At 41.1% G+C, this 17,723-nt stretch overlaps 2 protein-coding genes across 2 annotated transcripts in view; one reads left to right on the top strand and one right to left on the bottom strand.

Moving 5' to 3' along the window:
- Positions 1–4,411: 4,411 nt before the first annotated feature.
- Positions 4,412–9,462, top strand: phox2a (paired like homeobox 2A). Its single transcript, XM_037775427.1, has 3 exons — positions 4,412–5,162; positions 7,990–8,177; positions 8,791–9,462. The coding sequence occupies exons 1-3, from the start codon at positions 4,940–4,942 to the stop codon at positions 9,283–9,285; spliced, it is 906 nt and encodes a 301-aa protein (XP_037631355.1). The 5' UTR covers positions 4,412–4,939; the 3' UTR covers positions 9,286–9,462.
- Positions 9,463–11,289: 1,827 nt separating this feature from the next.
- inppl1a (inositol polyphosphate phosphatase-like 1a) overlaps positions 11,290–17,723 on the bottom strand; it is a 28,835-nt gene continuing 22,401 nt past the window's right edge. The window contains exons 20-27 of the mRNA XM_037775426.1: positions 17,239–17,352; positions 16,716–16,892; positions 16,470–16,625; positions 16,132–16,216; positions 15,501–15,587; positions 14,550–15,303; positions 13,992–14,125; positions 11,290–13,818 (exon numbers count right to left, since the gene is read on the bottom strand). Coding sequence (XP_037631354.1) covers positions 13,716–13,818; positions 13,992–14,125; positions 14,550–15,303; positions 15,501–15,587; positions 16,132–16,216; positions 16,470–16,625; positions 16,716–16,892; positions 17,239–17,352 — 1,610 coding nt within the window. The 3' untranslated portion in view covers positions 11,290–13,715. The remainder of the gene's footprint in view (positions 13,819–13,991; positions 14,126–14,549; positions 15,304–15,500; positions 15,588–16,131; positions 16,217–16,469; positions 16,626–16,715; positions 16,893–17,238; positions 17,353–17,723) is intronic.

Genomic DNA, 17,723 nt, shown 5'->3' with positions numbered 1-17,723 from the left:
TAACTCCGATTAGAAACGGACAGCCTATATGTTAAGTGCGTCCATAAGATCTCCCCCCTAATAACCCATGCAGTCCTCCATGGGCCTATAATCCCTCTAGTCGGGGTTCCTCTCTCAGGGGCCCTCAGGAGCCTCTAGGGGACCATTGTGTCCCCTCTCTGTTGACTCAGACGTCATGAATGCCAAAGATCCCCAAAGATCCCCGGTTACTGTTTCCGTCAAATCGCCCCCATGAATGTAAAAGTCCAAAGTTAAAGCCTCCAGAGGAGAGGAGAGGTCTCCTCCTGAGCTGGAGCACTATAGGGCGGATTAGTGGCCTGGAAGAGACCGGTCCACCTCTTTGAAGGGATTAAAGTTGAAATGCTGGATGCTCTTTTTTTTTTTAGGAGGCTTGCTGGAGAGTTTAACTTTGAAACAGTTTAAGTTTCTTGGTAAACTCACCTCTGAACCCACCAGACTGGACGGGGACGCACAACAGACTGCATGGCCTGGGAGAGGACTGGGTGATGGGCAAGCCAATAAAAAAAATCACCAGGCTTAGAAAATGTATATTTATTAGGGATCATATAGGGATCACTCAGAATTCAATGATATTTTTAATGATATATCGGCATATATTCTTATGACTTCAGACTTGCCAACAGCATCTCTTCTGATCCCTTACATGTTTTAAATGGGGAATATCAACTTCTGCCCTCCAAGAGGCGATTCAGAGTCCCTACATTTAACCGCATCAGGCTAAAGAACGCTTTTGTCCATCAGTCCATCTTGTTGCTAAATAATAACTAATGTGCTGTTAAAGACATGTAAATCCAGAGGACAGATTGTAATTTTGCAATGGGTTATGTATGAATAATGGTGGTGTCTTTTGTTTTTCTTGTCTGATGGGTCGTCTGTCTATGGTAAGAGCATGTCTATTGTATGTGTACTTTTTCTCAAACTGAGCTGCCTATGGATGCAAAATGAATTTCAGTGCAAACTGACAATAAAGTTGTATGGTATCGTATCGTATTGTATGAGTTCATGTGTTTAGGGAAACATTTTTGTAGTGATTTAATTTGAAGAGGTTGGGACAGACAGGAACCCACATGACACAATAAATAACACAACTTACAGTGAGTTGGGTCTGTGGTATCCACCGTGATTTAAAAGCCTATTATATGCCTATTTTATGTCATATCATCTATAAAGCCAATTTGTCTTGGCCTAAAGTATCAAGACTGTGATATATAACACCTGTATTGACCTACCAGTATAAAGGAGCTGAGTACTTGTCATTATCTCAGGGGAGGAAGGTGCACAAAATCAGAAAAATCTTTGCAGACGAGATGCATTAACGTGCGAAACCGATGTTTCTAAATTGGTGCGTAAAATTTGGGTTCATATTTTGCATAAATAATTAGTTAGGATATTATTTGAAACATGACTATACATTAGACCAGAATTAAAGACGTTTAAAACTACAACAAGAAAAGCACAACAACATCAAATTTAGAATTAAAACTCTGGAAAAAGAGCTGGAGTCTAACTCAGATTACAAATTGCCTTGAACCATAATGACACCACGCACAGTGAGTGGCTCTATACAGACATGTCGTGCGTAATTACGCACACATCTTCCATGTTTCACTTTTTCCAGTGTGCTATATCTTTATATTTAGACTGAATTACGGGGAGAAAATTGGGACTGCATGAGTTTGGTCCTCTTAATCTCGGACTCGGACTCATCGACAGACATGAGTGATGTTCACCCAGCACTGCGAACCAACAGGTCTCCCCACGCCTCACCTCACCACCTTCTACAGGGGCACCATTGAAAGCATCCTAACATACAGCTTCACTTCCTGGTTTGGGAGCTGCAGGGCATACGAACAACGGCAGCTAAACAGGATAGTGAAGACAGCAAGCAGAATCATTGGTGCCCCTCTTCATTCCCTGATGGAGCTCTACCATCAGGGCTTCCTCCATCATCAAGGACCCTCAGCACCCTTCTCACGGCCTGTTCTCCCTCATCCCTCATGCCGTCTGGGAAGAGGTACAGGAGCATCTGCTGCAGGTCCAGCAGGATGCTGAACAGCTTCTTCCCACAAGCGGTTTAATAAGGCTTGTAAACGGACTGTGTCCCCTCCTCACACACACACACACACACACACTCACATCCAACCCACCAGCATTTACACAGAAACAGTTTTTAAAGCTAGTCACATGTCAAAGACAATTTTTGGAACAGTTATGCAAAACAGCACTTTACTAAGGACACAAATGGACTTTTCTCTGCTGCTAAACACGACTGCAAATTGTATGAAATTGTGTCTGAAACGTTTACTTATTTTATTCTTCTATTGTTATTTTTAGGTAATGTTCATTTTAATACTTATTTATTCTATCCTTTTTAATGCACAGACGGGAGCTGGGAGAAACAACATTTCGTTTCCTTCTGTGTATGCAAATACTCAGTGAAATGACAATAAAGTGAATCTTGAATCTTGAGCCAACATCAGCACGAGACGAACATCTGTATAGCCTATCATCACCAGCAGCACCGCGCGCCGCCACGCCTCCAAACATCCAGCAGCTCTCACCACACAACCACACAATGAACACTTTACGCAAATCTGATTATTTATACTTATTTGTAGTTTAAGTGAGTACAGGACGCATGCGCGGTGGGTTAATGACATTAAGGAGCATCATCATCATCATCATCATCATCATGCAGCCTCTGGTCAAGCAGAGAGAAAAGCGCGCACTTTGTTTAGAGCGCGCGCACACACAAGCCAAACTTAATTAATTTCTCACATGCATGCGCGTAAAACGTAATTTTGGTTTGTGGTGTTTTATTATTTGGTGGAATTTATCCGCTAATAAAACGCCTGTTAATTTCACGAACAGAGCCTGAAATGCAGCCGTGCAGATGTGTGCGCCTGCCTCCTTGTGTTAAGGTTTCAGGTCCTCTATGTGTGTGTGTGTGTGTGTGTGTGTGTTGGGGGCCGTGTGGGATATGACTTATCACATTGTATGACACCGAACAATAAACTTAAACCAATTTATGGAGCGTCAATGCGTTTATGGTTAGCCTGTCGTGGTTTGCTCAGTTGTGTCTCTGCGCAGCCAATTCCCTCTCTAGTCCTATACATCAAAGTGACGCTCACTCTGGTGACATCTCCGTAAAAGTGATCGGAATCAAATCAAAGCTTTTAATCTCACCAATCACCGTCACATCTGGACGTTTTCCCCCACATAAAGACTTCTGTGTGCTGAGCTGATGCGGTTGTTTCCATGCACAGTGAAACTATATATTGACCGGATAGGGAGCATCAACCTGCACCTGCTTCATAAAATGCATTTTAGTCACATGATAACATAGGCTATAATTACACTGTTACTGTTTTTTCTTATATAATATCACATAATAATCAGAAATTAGACTCTCCCAGTACAGCAAAAGTATAGCTTTTCTATCCTGAGTGTGTTTTTTTTTGTAAATGCGTCCAATATCGGACACATTTCAATCCCAAACCGAGCGAATATTGCTCCTTTATATTCCGTTTTTTTTTTTTTTTTTTTTAAATCTCCACATGCTTATTATAGGCCTATACCCTTGTGATATTTTACCAAACACTACATTCATATTCTGGTGTTCAAATCACAAAAAGTCCCAATCAGCCCCAGTATTCTGCCTGAATGCAAAGATAGGCTATTTAAAAGGACTAAAATACCTCAAATGAACTCTACTTTACAAACCTGACGTGGTTTATGAGCCCTTTTAGAGGCTGTTATAGGCCGGGCTGCTTTCTTGCCTGTATAGTCTTGAATTATAGCACACGCATTTATTCAATAGGATAAACATCAGATCTGCTCCCTCTACAGAGTCTTTCAAAGCACAGCTCAAGACCCACCTCTTTTCTTTGGCTTTTGAATGTACTTGAATTGTGATGACTAATTGGCCTTTTATAATGCTCATTATAACAGTCTTTTACTCATGGATTTTTATATTGGTCTCTGTCTGTGGATATGTGTGAGATTTTGTTGTCTGCACTGTTGACCTGTTTTTATTCTGCCTATGTCTGTAAAGCAATTTGGTTAGCTCATGTTGTTTTAAATGTGCTATAGAAATAAATTTGACTTGACTTGACTTGATAGTGGAAAAAGAGGGGAAATATAGTAGCCTAAATTGTATGGGATATAAGTGCCTGTTTTGGCTGAAAAATGGTCCTTATTTATACCTGGAGAGTTTGTGAGCTGATTAAACTCATAATAAGCGCAGTTTATATCTTTATCTAAAGGACATATGGTAATTGAAAGATTGATTTTTGTCATTATGTGAGCTGAGAAGACTGAATCACAAATGGTCCGATAAAGGAAGCACCAACATTATAACTGTTTTAAATGAAGAAACAGTTGTCTTTTTTATTCTGACTATTTTAACTCTGCTGACACCTGCGAGCTCGCGATGCTGTGCAGTGGAGCGCGTGGGCGGTGCATCGCGAGCGGTGGGAGGCGGGGGTGTCCACGCTCACTCACTGGTGGCATTGTCATGGAAACTAGACCACCGCCTCGCTATTGTCTCGCGCTCTGCACAAGTTTATTATAAACACCGCGCGAGCCGCAGCGCGCTGTCACACGGAGCGGAGCGCGAGGAAGGAGAGACAACCAGAAGAGAAGAGAGAAAACATCTGGATTATTTACCAAGAAAACACCAAAAAAACAGACGCATCACAGTGAAATACTGAGAGGAGTTTTGAATAGACAAACCAATATTTGGAGATACTTGGGAGACGCACCAACTCTGACTGGTTTGAACATTATTCACTCCATCTCCTCCAACACAAGGCTGCTGAAGACACACCCGAGCATCTCTTCTCTCTGCTCTCTCTTGCTCAGAGTTCACCTCTTTGTGTTTGCAGCCCCGGTGTGTTTGCAACCGGCTCCTCTCCACATGTATAAGATGGATTACTCCTACCTGAACTCCTATGACTCCTGCATGGCGGCCATGGAAGCGTCGGCCTACGCGGACTTCAGCTCCTGCAGCCAGGCCAGCTCCTTCCAGTACAACCCGATCCGGAGCGGACCGTTCTCCAACCCGGGATGCACTCCTCTCAGCACGGCCAGCTGCACCCTGGGAGCCCTGAGGGAGCACCAGCCCACTCCTTACTCCTCAGGTAAAACACACACACACACTAAAATAACAGTAAAGAACTGGCAGCAGGGTTGCCTTTATGTTACTGTAAAATTAACATTATTATACTGTCGCTGAAATTTACAGCTTTGTACTGTTAATGAAAAATACTGTTTTTTTTAATTAATTTCACAGTATTTTAAAGTTAATTTACTGTTTAAGATACATTATATAGCTGTTTTTTTCACCTTTCTTTTACATTATCTTACTGATTTGTTTTAATGCACTATTTATTTTTTTACATACATTTCAATAAACATTATTTTTTTGCCTAGATGAATAGACTTAGCAGGTTACAGACACAGGAATAGTCACACTAAATACAATTAAAGGCACTTGTTAGGAAAAAGGCTATAATAGACTTGTTGACACTTTTCCCCAAAATGTCTGTCTATAGTTGGCTACAAGCACAGAATGCAAACCAGAACAACATGTGAGTGAAGAACAATAAAGCTAATTCACTGATTTTACAATCATGTACAATGTACAAGCCTCACATGTACAGATCAGGTCCCAGAATTAAAAAAATACTGCATGAAACTGTTAGTGATGATACTTTAGACAGTTGATCAGCAGTAAAGTGATGTTTTTTAAGAATGCATTATAGTTCAGTTAAAAAACGACCTTTGAGCGTAATTTAACAGGTTTTCTTTTGTATTAACAGTAAAGCACTGTTTTTAGCAATAACAGGTTAATACTGTTGAAATCCTGCTGTAAATTAACAGCAATTGTTTACAGTGTAGCCCTCTGGTTTCTTCTTCTTCTTCTCAAAGTCTGCAGGGACATAAAGAAAGGTTACTTTATAGGATGTTGGTCATTATAGGTGTATAAAACAGCGAGGAAAGAACAGAATAGAATAGAATAGAATAGAATAGAACGCTTCATTGTCATCGTATTAAATACAACGAGATTCACAGTTTGCCATTTCTGGGCAGTGCTTTAAAACAAATACTTGACAAGACTAAACGAGGCAGATAAAACATATAACAGGTAAAACACACACAGTTATAAAGCAGATAAAACCGGTAAAGTAGATGTAATAAATTAATATAAACAGAATTGTTACACTAGAAGTATAAAATATAAAAATAGATGTAATGTAACATTGCACTTGTAAAACAGGTGAAGGTTATATAAGCTTACAGGCCTACATTTAGTCGTCTCCGTCATTTTCTCTGTCTTGAGTTGCGACTCAAAGTTTCTATAAGACATTTTAAAAACAGGTGAAAAAAAGAAAATGTGTAATTTTCAGCTCTACTTTTCGTTATTGATGACCCAGTTTAAGGCCTAAATGGTTTTACATGGATTTTTATCTTATACTGAACTTCATTCCTGATTTAGAATTAAATCACTGCTAAAACAATTTATAGAGAGACATCTGCATGCCAAATCAATCAATCAATGTAAAACAAATTACATATTTATGTTATTACATTTTTTAATGATGACTTTGAAAAGTGAACATTTATATTTCTATAGCCTACTAATTTGGACAATATCTTATATGCAGGCGTCAATCTACAATAGCCTAAATCAGAACACTTTTATATAGGCTAAATAATAATAATAATAATAATAATACGTCGTCTAAAAAAAAAAATCGAAATCAACCTTGATGTATCACACACACACACACACACACACACACACACACCTGTTGGCCATATAGGCCCACCTAACAGACAAATTATTTGGGTTTGCAATTATTCATTTGCCTGCAATTATAATTCTTAAATTTAAATTTAATTTATGATTTTAAACTAAATGTCCATTTTGTTCGTTTTATTTTCTTAAAGCAGTGAAGATCTGCTCCTTTCTGATTGAGTTTCTAATTTGGACAGGCTTACAAATACACCGACATGTAAATAAAAAAAATAACCTAAATACATTTTAGTTGCAAACTGACATTGTGTTTATACTGATTAAGGTACACTTTATTATAAATGTAGGCTTTTATTGTAAAACATTGTATGAATTCGATAAATAATCAGCCCAATTATATTAGCCTAGTTTTAAGGCTGTGACTAATTTGAGGCTAAATAATTTTTCTTCACATGCAAAAAAACTCTCAATAAACATAATAAAACAGAAACATGTTTTTAGGCTAACTAGAATAAAATGTAAATGTATACATTTGTTTTTTCAGTTTTTTTTTAAATTTGTTTTTATAAATTTGGCCTGTTATAGGCCTTCCACCTACAATCTTATCATATAGTCTCATTGGCCCTGACAACAATTTAATCAATTTATCAATAAATTAATCCGCCTTCCACAAACATTAACATTAACTACTGTACAAATACAGCCAGCTGTTAATTGATGTTTTATTTTGAAAATCCGACTCATTTACGCACAGCCTCTCCATTTACGCACGGCCTCTCCACTTCTAATCCATGGCCTCTGCTGATTCAAACCATTTTATTTATTTATTTTATACTTTATTTTTTCCCTTTTTTCAAGTCTGTTTTCATATATAAGCAATCCACTGTTTGTAATTACAACAGTCTATAAACCAACTTTTAAGTAGATGAGCTTTACAGACAAACCCATCAAGTACACTTAGAGAAAAAACAACCTCAACATTCAAAAGCAAAGCAAAACCAAGAAGAGAAATAAAAAAAATAATAATGACAAAAAGAAAGAGTAGAGTTAAAAACAACAACAACAACAAAACAAACAAAAAAACACACACAACAAAATTAAATTAAATCAACAAATAAGTTAATAGATTCAAAATTCTAATTCTAAAATGATTCAGACCATTTTAAATGTTCGACCACTAACTAATCAGATTTATTTCCCCCTCACAGTCCCTTACAAGTTCTTCTCGGACCCCTCTGGCCTGAACGAGAAGAGGAAGCAGAGGCGCATCAGGACCACCTTCACCAGCTCCCAGCTGAAGGAGCTGGAGAGGGTCTTTGCAGAGACGCACTATCCGGACATCTACACCCGAGAGGAGCTGGCTCTGAAGATAGACCTGACCGAGGCGAGGGTACAGGTGAGAGGAACAGGCTTTATACCTCTGCTTTCATGAATAAAGCTTCAGAACACACCAAGCACAACTTCATCCAAGGATCATTTACTTCTGTGTGATATTATGATTGTTATTTGACAGGGAAAGAAACTCGCTAACAGTTTCTTTCCCTGAGCCATACGGACACTGAACAAACAATAAATCTGGGTAATATTAATACACTGAATGTAAAATACATTTGTCTGTGCAATATATCGTTGATGCAATATACACCTCAAGTGCAACTACCATTTATTACATCTACCCTACCTGTTTTACAAGTGCAATTACCTCTGTTTACATTACATCTATTTTTATATTTTATACATCTAGTGTAACACTTCTGTTTATATTTATTTATTACATCTACTTTACCTATTTTATTTGCTTTATAACTGTGTGTGTTTTACCTGTTATATGTTTTATCTGTCTCGTTTAGTCTTGTCAAGTATTTGTTTTAAAGCACTGACCAGAAGTGGCAAACTGTGAATCTCGTTATATTTAATGCAATGACAATAAAGCTTTCTATTCTATTCTATTCCATATGCTGTGTCTTTACTCATGTATTAATGTTACCTGTCTGTTTGTGTTTTAACAGGTGTGGTTTCAGAACAGGCGTGCCAAGTTTCGTAAGCAGGAGCGTGCAGCCAACTCCAAAGCCAACAACTCTGGTGGCACCACGGGCAGCAGCTCCAGCAGTAGCTCTGGAGGGAAGAAGGGCGGAGAGCTGAGATCTTCATCAGATGATGATGAGTCCAAAGAGTCCACTTGCAGCCCCACGCCCGACAGCACGGCCTCCCTGCCGGGCTCGGCCAACGGGAACTTGGGCAGCCCTGCCAGCCTGAGCCCAAGCCCGGCTCCTATCAACAGCGGCTACGTCAACACCTCCAGCTCTCCGGTCCTCCAGGGGCTGAAGCCGCCCAGCTGGTCCAACCTGGGGCCGTCCAACCCGGCCGTGGCCCAGCCTGCTGCCCAGACTCAGGAGATTCTGAAGGCCTGGCAGCCGGCGGACAGTATGACCGGGCCCTTTGCCGGAGTCCTGTCCTCCTTCCACAGAAAACCCAACCCCGCCATCAAGACGAACCTGTTCTGAAGCACAGAGGAAGAGAAATAAACATTGTGCTGTCTGCTGGAACAGTGAGGAGTTTGTTGTTGAGAGAGAGTCAGGACTTACCCATTATAACGCTGAATTCACTGGTGTAGTCTGCTGTCAAAACTGATTCAAAGCTCAGATAATAAAGTCAAAGGTCAACATCTCTCACCCCCAAAATATGATGCAACTGCACCTGCAAAGCTCCGGACATGGTCAGTTTCCTTCATGCAATGACTCAAACTCTTCACTTTCACCCTCAAATCTGTTGACAAGAAGTCACTGTTCCTCAGATAAAACTAAACACTTCTATTTAATGATGCAACACTAAAAGGATGTTTGTGTGTAGCTGAATCAGAACATGCTTTGACTGATAAACACATCAGATATGCATACACAGTCTCTTCTAAACTCACATTCCCACACTCTCCGGACTGCATTGCAACAGTTCCCCAGCGGCTCTGATGAGCATGGCGGTCAGGTACGAGTTTAAAGCAGAAATCTAAACATCACGCTCCAGTCTCTGCTGGGGAAACTAAACAAACAAACTTCTACCCTCAAGCACAACTTCCTCTAAAGCTCCCCCTGACACACAGACTCCCAAAAGAAGAGAACAGGGTCCCCCCCCTAAACTAAATCTCTTTGCCGAGCACCCCAAAATCCAATTAGAGCAGCCGGGTCCAGACCAGACACCTCCCCAGTTCATCCCTTTCTCCACCTCCTCCTTCTTTACTGTAGCAAGTCCTGACTCCCCTACTCCTCCTCTCAGGCTTTATGGTCCCATCCCTTCACTCTCTCTGTCCCATCATGCCTTTCTCTATCAAACAAGGGGGCACTTTGTTAAAACTCAGCAAAGGGAAAGTATAGACGGCTCCTGCAGTCTCCTGCCCTGTTCTCTGGGTGGAGAGAGGTGAAAAGATGTAGTAATACACAGAGCAGAGTGTAACCTACAAATCTGTCAATCTAATTATAACTGACTTGTACTGTTGGTATCATGGTACTACAACTGGTTTCTCACTTTCGTCCCTGACTGAAGAGTTTTTGGATGATTCTCCTTGCTGGACTGATGGGATCAAATGAGTTTGTTGCTTGTGTGAACTCTGGCGGACTAACAACTCATCATCCCACTCTGACTCTCTCATCAGTTTTTTCATTAACTCTCCGACAGCCAACAAATAAGGGACGATCTTTCTCAGAAATGCAACGCAAGCTGGTCAAATGTTGGCGATTTAGAGAGAGAGAGAGAGATGCAGACAGCTACTGGAGTTTTCTACTTTGTGTCCATTAATACCCTGATTTTGTTCCATCTTTTTTTGTTGTTGCAAAAAGACAAAAAAAGCAGCTGTTTGTACTTTCTCTCACCTTGCGAAATTGCTTGTGTATCATCTCTATTTCATTTTGTAGCAAATCACTGAAACAAGACTGATTTCAGAGCTGACTTTTTAAGGAGTCCAGAAATCTACTCAAAAAATGTATTTATTAATATTCTTTATTATGTCAGTGAGGAAACCCACAATTTCTTTGAACTGCTCCATGAAATTTTGTGACTGTAAATTCCGTAATTAGTAATATAAATATTAGGTAGCCTTTTTTTGTTTATTTCTCTCATGTTGCTTTACAGATTTATTTCATTGCGGAGCATCTGTCTCACAGACGTCCATGAAAACTATGAATCGACAGAAGCTCTAGTGAATGAGAAGTTATAGCACTACTCTGAATATTCTAATAAATCTACATTATGGAAGCACTACGTGACACGTTTAATGATCTGGTTTCTTGTGTGTAACAGAGTGTGTTGACGTTCAGAAACTAACAACGCGGTTTTCATGAACACTGGGGGGTTATGAGCTCCTGAAATCATAGTTAAATAAAAACTTAAATGACTATTTTCATTTTACCGTACACTTTTTTCCCTTTCCTTTAACGAGGCAGGTCTACAGCTCACGCACCAAAACTGTCTCATCCTCTCAGCTTTCCCTGCAGATGACAACAAAAAGAGAATGAGCGAATGTAGAAAATAAGGAAAGATATTAGATTTTAATTGAAAAAAACAAGTACATAAACTTACATTAACTTAACATAATCAAAAGAGGCGACTACATGAAGGAAAAAAGATAAAACGGAGTGTTTCAGAGAAGACAACAATGGTCTCTTTTTCACTCATGCACACATATACAAACACACACACACTCACACTCAAACACACACATAACCGAGAACACTGCGAGGCCAAAATGGCTTAAAAAGAGCTCTAACACGTCTGAACGGCAGATCCACATTGTCTGCATTGTGATTATTTGGCTGTTAGAAAATTAGACAAATTGTACAACACATAACAGGCTAAGGTTGCATGTGAGCAACATAATTCAAGGATGCTTTTGGAAAATTAGGAGGAGAAACACACATGAATGTAAGTGCTACGACACATTCACTGAGAGTTTTAGAGTTCTACATTTGAGGCAACATCTGCATCTCTTAAAACAACTATAAACTGGCTTAATTGTTTGGCATCTAAGAAGAGGAGGCAGGATTTAAGTTAAGAACAAATAAAGGCTTTCTGAACACTAACAGGTAAGTTAACTCTCTGATTCTTAACTGCTCAAGAACAATATATATAAACAAACTCTTATTTTCCCAAAGTTTTCCACAGTCAGCAACAAACCTACTGATGAGGTTTATGGAGTAGCAGCAACACCTGCTGGTTACATCAGGGAACAACAACAGCCATCAAACCATCTGTGTCCTGCAGAAACCTGACGTTACTTCTTTTCAATGCATCATGAGAGGTGACATCTTCTCCCACGAGTATAAAACATGTCTAAAACTGGGCTAGTAATGTTATAAAAGAATCAAATAAAATCAGCAAGATCTCTAAACTGTATTACAGGAAAACAAATGTTTTGGTGACAAATGGTTTCTCCAAGACAATGACGATAAAATGGCTTAGTAAATCTTCAGTAGAACAATTAGTTAATCTATTTAGCTATGTTAACCAATTCCCTGAACACTGCTCCATTTACATGATTTAAAATGAGCGAAAGATGCGACATAAAGCCCATCACACCTCGGTTATGGGATGCTAAAATAAGATTTGCCTTCTTCTGTAAATTGGAATTTAATGTCCTCGCAGACAGTGTGATCATGAGAAATGTGCTGGGGAAAACTTTCAGAGTGAAACTTCACTTTGGTACAGCATTTATTACCTCATGTATACTTGGGATTTTATTGCCTTATCTACTTGATTTTCTTAATCAATCAACCGAAAACTGATTGTTCCAAGAATCGGTATGCTGCATGTGTCATTTGTGAACGTTTAAGGTTACTTGTAAGTTGTAATCAACTTGTCACAATCTGCAATTGTTAGGAAAAAAATCTGAAATGTCAGTGTTGAGTGCAAACAGATCACACACCAGCAGTACTGATGTCTAACACAGTCAGTTAAATGCTGTACCAAGGTGAAATATGCACTTTCAGCTCCACTGGGACCTGTTTGGTTGATTTGCTCCATATTCCCTTTATCCTTAAAAAAACAAACATAAAACCATAAATATATGCAGAGACACTGAGACATTAATTGCCACCATTTAAACAACAGTGGCCCGAACTTCATGACAAAAATACAAAACTGGAGAAATGCTAGTTGAGCTCGCTTTAGCCTGACATGAGTCAGGGCTAGCTCCTCTCCTGTCACCACTTCCTGTAAAGACGCCTCCGTCACAGAAAGCAAGGGCGTTCCCGAGCTGTGGGCTGACATTACCCTTGAGTGCTCTCTAACAATTCCCACATAGTTTCCCCTAATTTGACCATTAGTGGAGAGACAAGAACACGTTGTTGTTAAAAGAGTCTGAACTGCAAAACACAGTAGTGCAGTGTGATTTCAAGGCTTTGGTTTCCCACAAAAAGCCCTCTTTTCATTTTGCTTAAACTTGAACGTTCCCCATATCTGAGGAGTGTTAAACTTCTCAGATAAAGTTTCTCAGGACAAAGAAAGAAAAACTTTAACACGAGCTTGAAGCTGCAGGTCAGAAGTGATGGTACAGCATCAGCTGCTCTACACGTGAGTCATATCTCCAATTCTGTCTGGCCAGAAAAACTATATTATCTCACCCTGCATCTTCTCACTAGCTTTTTAAGATGAGGCTTGTTATGTAGTGACGCTTGAAGGACTGAAATGATTCTCATTAAATAAGGCCACCTCTACGACAACGACAACACACATACAGTACATGTGAAAAAAGATGGTGGTTCTACAAGTGTTTTGTTGAAAGTACAAATAGAAGTGCAATTTCTCTCAGAAGGCACAGTCCGGCATCAATTGGCACGTTCCAGCTCAGTTCAGTTCAGTTCAGTTCAGTTCAGCTGAGATTTGGCCTGTTGGGACCTGGTGTGGTACCAGGCCAGTTTGGACCAGTCGTAGACCAGTTTTAAACAGTTTATTTCGGCGGCTGCTGCTGCTGCCTGAGGCTCTCCAGCAGGATTCGCTTGTGGGCGGGGTCGAGCACTCCCGCCTCCTCCAGGTCCTCCTCTGTGATGTCACTGGAAAAAAACATTATGATTATTTAACAATAATGATTTACTTAAAAGAATGGAAACAGAGATTAATCATTTAATCCCACACAGACTCAACAAGTTGGAGATTTTGTTGTCTTTGGTAAAGCATGCACCAGAGCATGAACGTCAACATGCTTGAGTGTTTTGAGTGTGTGTACCTGAGGAACTCCAGGTCGTCCCAGCCGTTGTGTAGAAGACCCTGCTCATACCTCTCCAGTCCCAGTCTCCCAAGCCACTCTCCCACTGAGGATTCCCCAACAGACAAAGACGAGCTACTGCTGCCCCAGAGTGCCTGCGCAGGGGAAATGAAACACAGGATCAACTAAAAACTGCTGTAGGAACATCACAGCTTGTCACTGCTCCCACAAAACGTACGCCTGTACAATAAAAGATACAATATGCTAGCTTGGGATGGGCTTTATTTTCCTTCACACCAAGAAGGAAGCGCTAAAACTTAGATTAAAATATTGGAGAAAAGGGATCCAGATGGTAAAATCGTACAGATGGCTGTATGAACAATAGAGGCTTTATGAAAATGCTATGAAATAGTTAAGTAGGTGGGTTAGTCCAAGTTGAAGAGAGCTTCTGTGTCTGTGAGAAAACATACTAAACTGGGATGGCCTGAAAGACATAACAACCCAAACAAGTAAAAAATAAATTAAGAATACCCTTGAATGAGCCGCTGAACTGAATGTGAATTTAAATGAACTGCTCACCTCCTCAGGCATGTCCTCTGCGATACTCTCTGTGATGGCCTTCCTGGGTGGGAAGGTGCGGCAGGCGTCCAGACCTAAACCCATCGGCTGCCCTCTAAGAGGTGGCGGTGCAGACGGAGCGCGTGGAGGCTGCCCAGAAAACTCACTCTCACTCAGTGTCTTTGCCATCTGAAGCACAGAACACGACTGGTCGTCCAACACCCCCTGTCCTCCTCCTCCTCCTCCTCCACCTCGTCTGAAACCCTCTCCGAGGGCCAGAGGGGCAGCAGGACCGGCTGCTGGGATCCTGACCTCGGCTAGGTCTGGGTAAAGAGGGCGAGGTTTGGAGAAGGGGGCCTCTGCGACCATCTCCAGGGCTCCCTTAGGGAGAGGAGGAGGGGGGAAGTCAGGAGGGGGTCGATTTAGAGTGCTTCCGACTGTTGTTACGACACCACCCCCCTGCGCTCCTGCCACACAGGCACCGCCATCGTCCTCTGAGGAGCCTTCCTCGCTAATAGCGCGGACCGGGTGCCCCGTCATGGGTCTGCGTGGGTGAGAGGGCACTGAGGCCACATAGGGGGGTTTGGTTCGAGCTCCAGCTGAGGGAGGAGGAGGTTTAGCTACCTGGGGGTTTGCGGAGGTAGGAGACGGAAGAAGCTCAGGCGAAAGAGCAGCTGCCGACTGGTTGGGAACGCCCTCCAGGATGTAGTAGGCGGGGTTATTATAGCTGTTCTTGCAGATGGATGGGTCGCCGTCCGGTGCTTCCTGTTTGGGCCTTCACAATACGCACAAAAACATAACAGGTTGTTTGATGGCTTACCGATTTATGTTTCATGGTTTCTGCTTTTTGTTGTATAAAAATGCTCTGTTTATCTTTCCACATCAAAAATGTATCTGAGTGGTTGCGTGTGCTTAACTTGAATATGTGTATTTGCTGGTCAATGCATATAAACTACATAAATGGGTCAGTACCTAGCAGCAGTTTCCTCCTTGCTGCTCCTTTCTCCCTCCTCACTGACTTTTCCCAGCTCTCCAAGCTGTTTACGGACCACAGACGGCCTGCAGCGAGAGCACATCATAACAAGTCAGCAGGTGGGACAAAATAAAAGAATCCGAAAGGTGAAAGGTGCAAAATATTGGATTCAATAAAGGGAAAAATGGAAAGTATCAACACACTAGATTAAAGCTCCCAAAACGTAACATTTCAGTCATACTGGGTCTTCATCAGGTAAATGATTATTATCATTAGGTGATTCTTTTTTAAATACAACACGATGATGGTATTTCTGATGTATTAACATGTATGTCGATTGATGGAAAGTTAGGAGAAAGAATATGAATGTTTTCAAACTACTATTGTAAAGGGGACTCAAGCAAAACATAATCTCTCCATTGGTCCACAATATTGTTTTTCCATTTTATCTTGGATTATGGGGTTATCCAATATAATGTCAATATATACAGAGCAGCAAAATGTGGTGTGTAAAATAACCTCCTCTGAAGGATGTGTGCAAATTTTCATAAAACATTCAGCTTTTTGCATTTTACTATAAACCTACTTTAAGTGCAAAATTAAAAGAGTAAAAGAGTAAAGTGTACAGACTTGACGTATTCATGTCCCACTCTGGATACCAAAGTGGATTTCCCTTTAGGTCCACCCGTCTCATCCTTGTCCACACTGATCCACTCTGAAATACAACAATAAAAATAGAAGTTAAATTAAACACGAGACAAATGTCACACACGCATCATTTGCAGACTCTTGATGCTTAAAAGTCCTTTAATTTGTCCCAACTGCTTCATTTACATCTTCCCTCTTCTCTGTGAAGAAATACAGATTCCTTTTTGATTGGTGCCTGTTTAACTCTCCTTCTCAAGTTCCCTGTCTGTCTACACAGCACACCAGACTATCATCATGCATTTACGTATGCAGAGCATTACCGTAGAGTCTCTCCCTGGTTCCCATTCTTTCGGACGGGACTCTGACCCTCATGGACCCCCTGATATTTCCTGTTTCCTCGCCACGGTGGGACAGGTAGGTGTGGAACTGCTGTGCTGTGCTGCCAATCATAGACTTCAGAGCCAACACACACTCTCCTAGAAGGGATAAACACACACATACTTGTTTGTCAGACTAAAAGTAAGAACTGCACGGCCGCACCACAAATACACACACTCTCTTTATACCGTAGGACTCATATCCATCCAGTGATTTCACGGTCAGCAGCAGATGTTGGTCCTGCAGGTACTCGATCTCTGAGAGCAGAGGTTTGAGCGTCGTTAGCTGCTTGTTGGACCAGCCCACACGCAGGAAGTTGACGTTGTCGCTGCTCTGACTGTCGTTCTCGTAGCTCTTCTTAAACTCTACAGATGAGCGACAGAGAGAGAGAAATGCGGGGCAGAGTGGAGGGGAGAGAGGACAAAGGGAACGAGGTGGGAAGGAGAGGTGGGAAGGAGAGAAGGAAGATGTTTCTATTGCATTTCATTCAAAAGTACACGGTGGACAGGAGGTGGGGATGCAGCACAGGTCAAAAAATGGATTCAAGCTTAAAGGTATACTGACTGCCTGAGATAGGGAGGGAGGGAGAAAGACACGAAAAGAAGAAGCAGATACAGTTTTTATTACATCCACTTGGTGTTACAGAAACCCTGTCTGTGCTGTAACTCCTGGTGGATGAGTTGCTGCAAAGGTGCAGCGTGTTCTTCTCACCTTCCAGACAAGTGGAGTAGAATTCGATGAAGAACTTGGTTCTGCTCGCCGTCTTCACTATGGCCTCGATGCTCTCGAACTCAATATAGGCCTGCTCTGAGGACTTTGGCAGACCTACACAGAAACAGGTGGCCAGGAGGGATGGGTGGGGGGGGTGGAGGAAGAGAAGGAAGATCTGAGTAGGTGGTGCAGAATAGCATATTCAAAAGTGAAAGTGAATACGTAAAGACATGAAATATTACGCACTTAATAACTGACATTCAGTTTCATTAACTTTAAAACATGAGCTGTGATGCTCTACTTCTGCCAAACTGAGAACAAAGTCTGAATGAACATGGAGAATGAGTAATATGGCTGTATTTGTTTTTCTGTCTGGCCTATTTCTGGTCTCTGTTCAGCTGAGTCATTGACCAGACTACAGGAGTACGTCACAGACTGTCTACATTTCAGCAGGAAAACATACAAATCATCATTAAGTTCCTAAA

Source organism: Sebastes umbrosus, chromosome 7, assembly GCF_015220745.1.
Source record: "Sebastes umbrosus isolate fSebUmb1 chromosome 7, fSebUmb1.pri, whole genome shotgun sequence".
NCBI lineage: Eukaryota > Metazoa > Chordata > Actinopteri > Perciformes > Sebastidae > Sebastes > Sebastes umbrosus.
The sequence above is the reverse complement of the archived record's forward strand: the minus strand, read 5'-3'. Positions and strand labels throughout refer to the sequence as shown.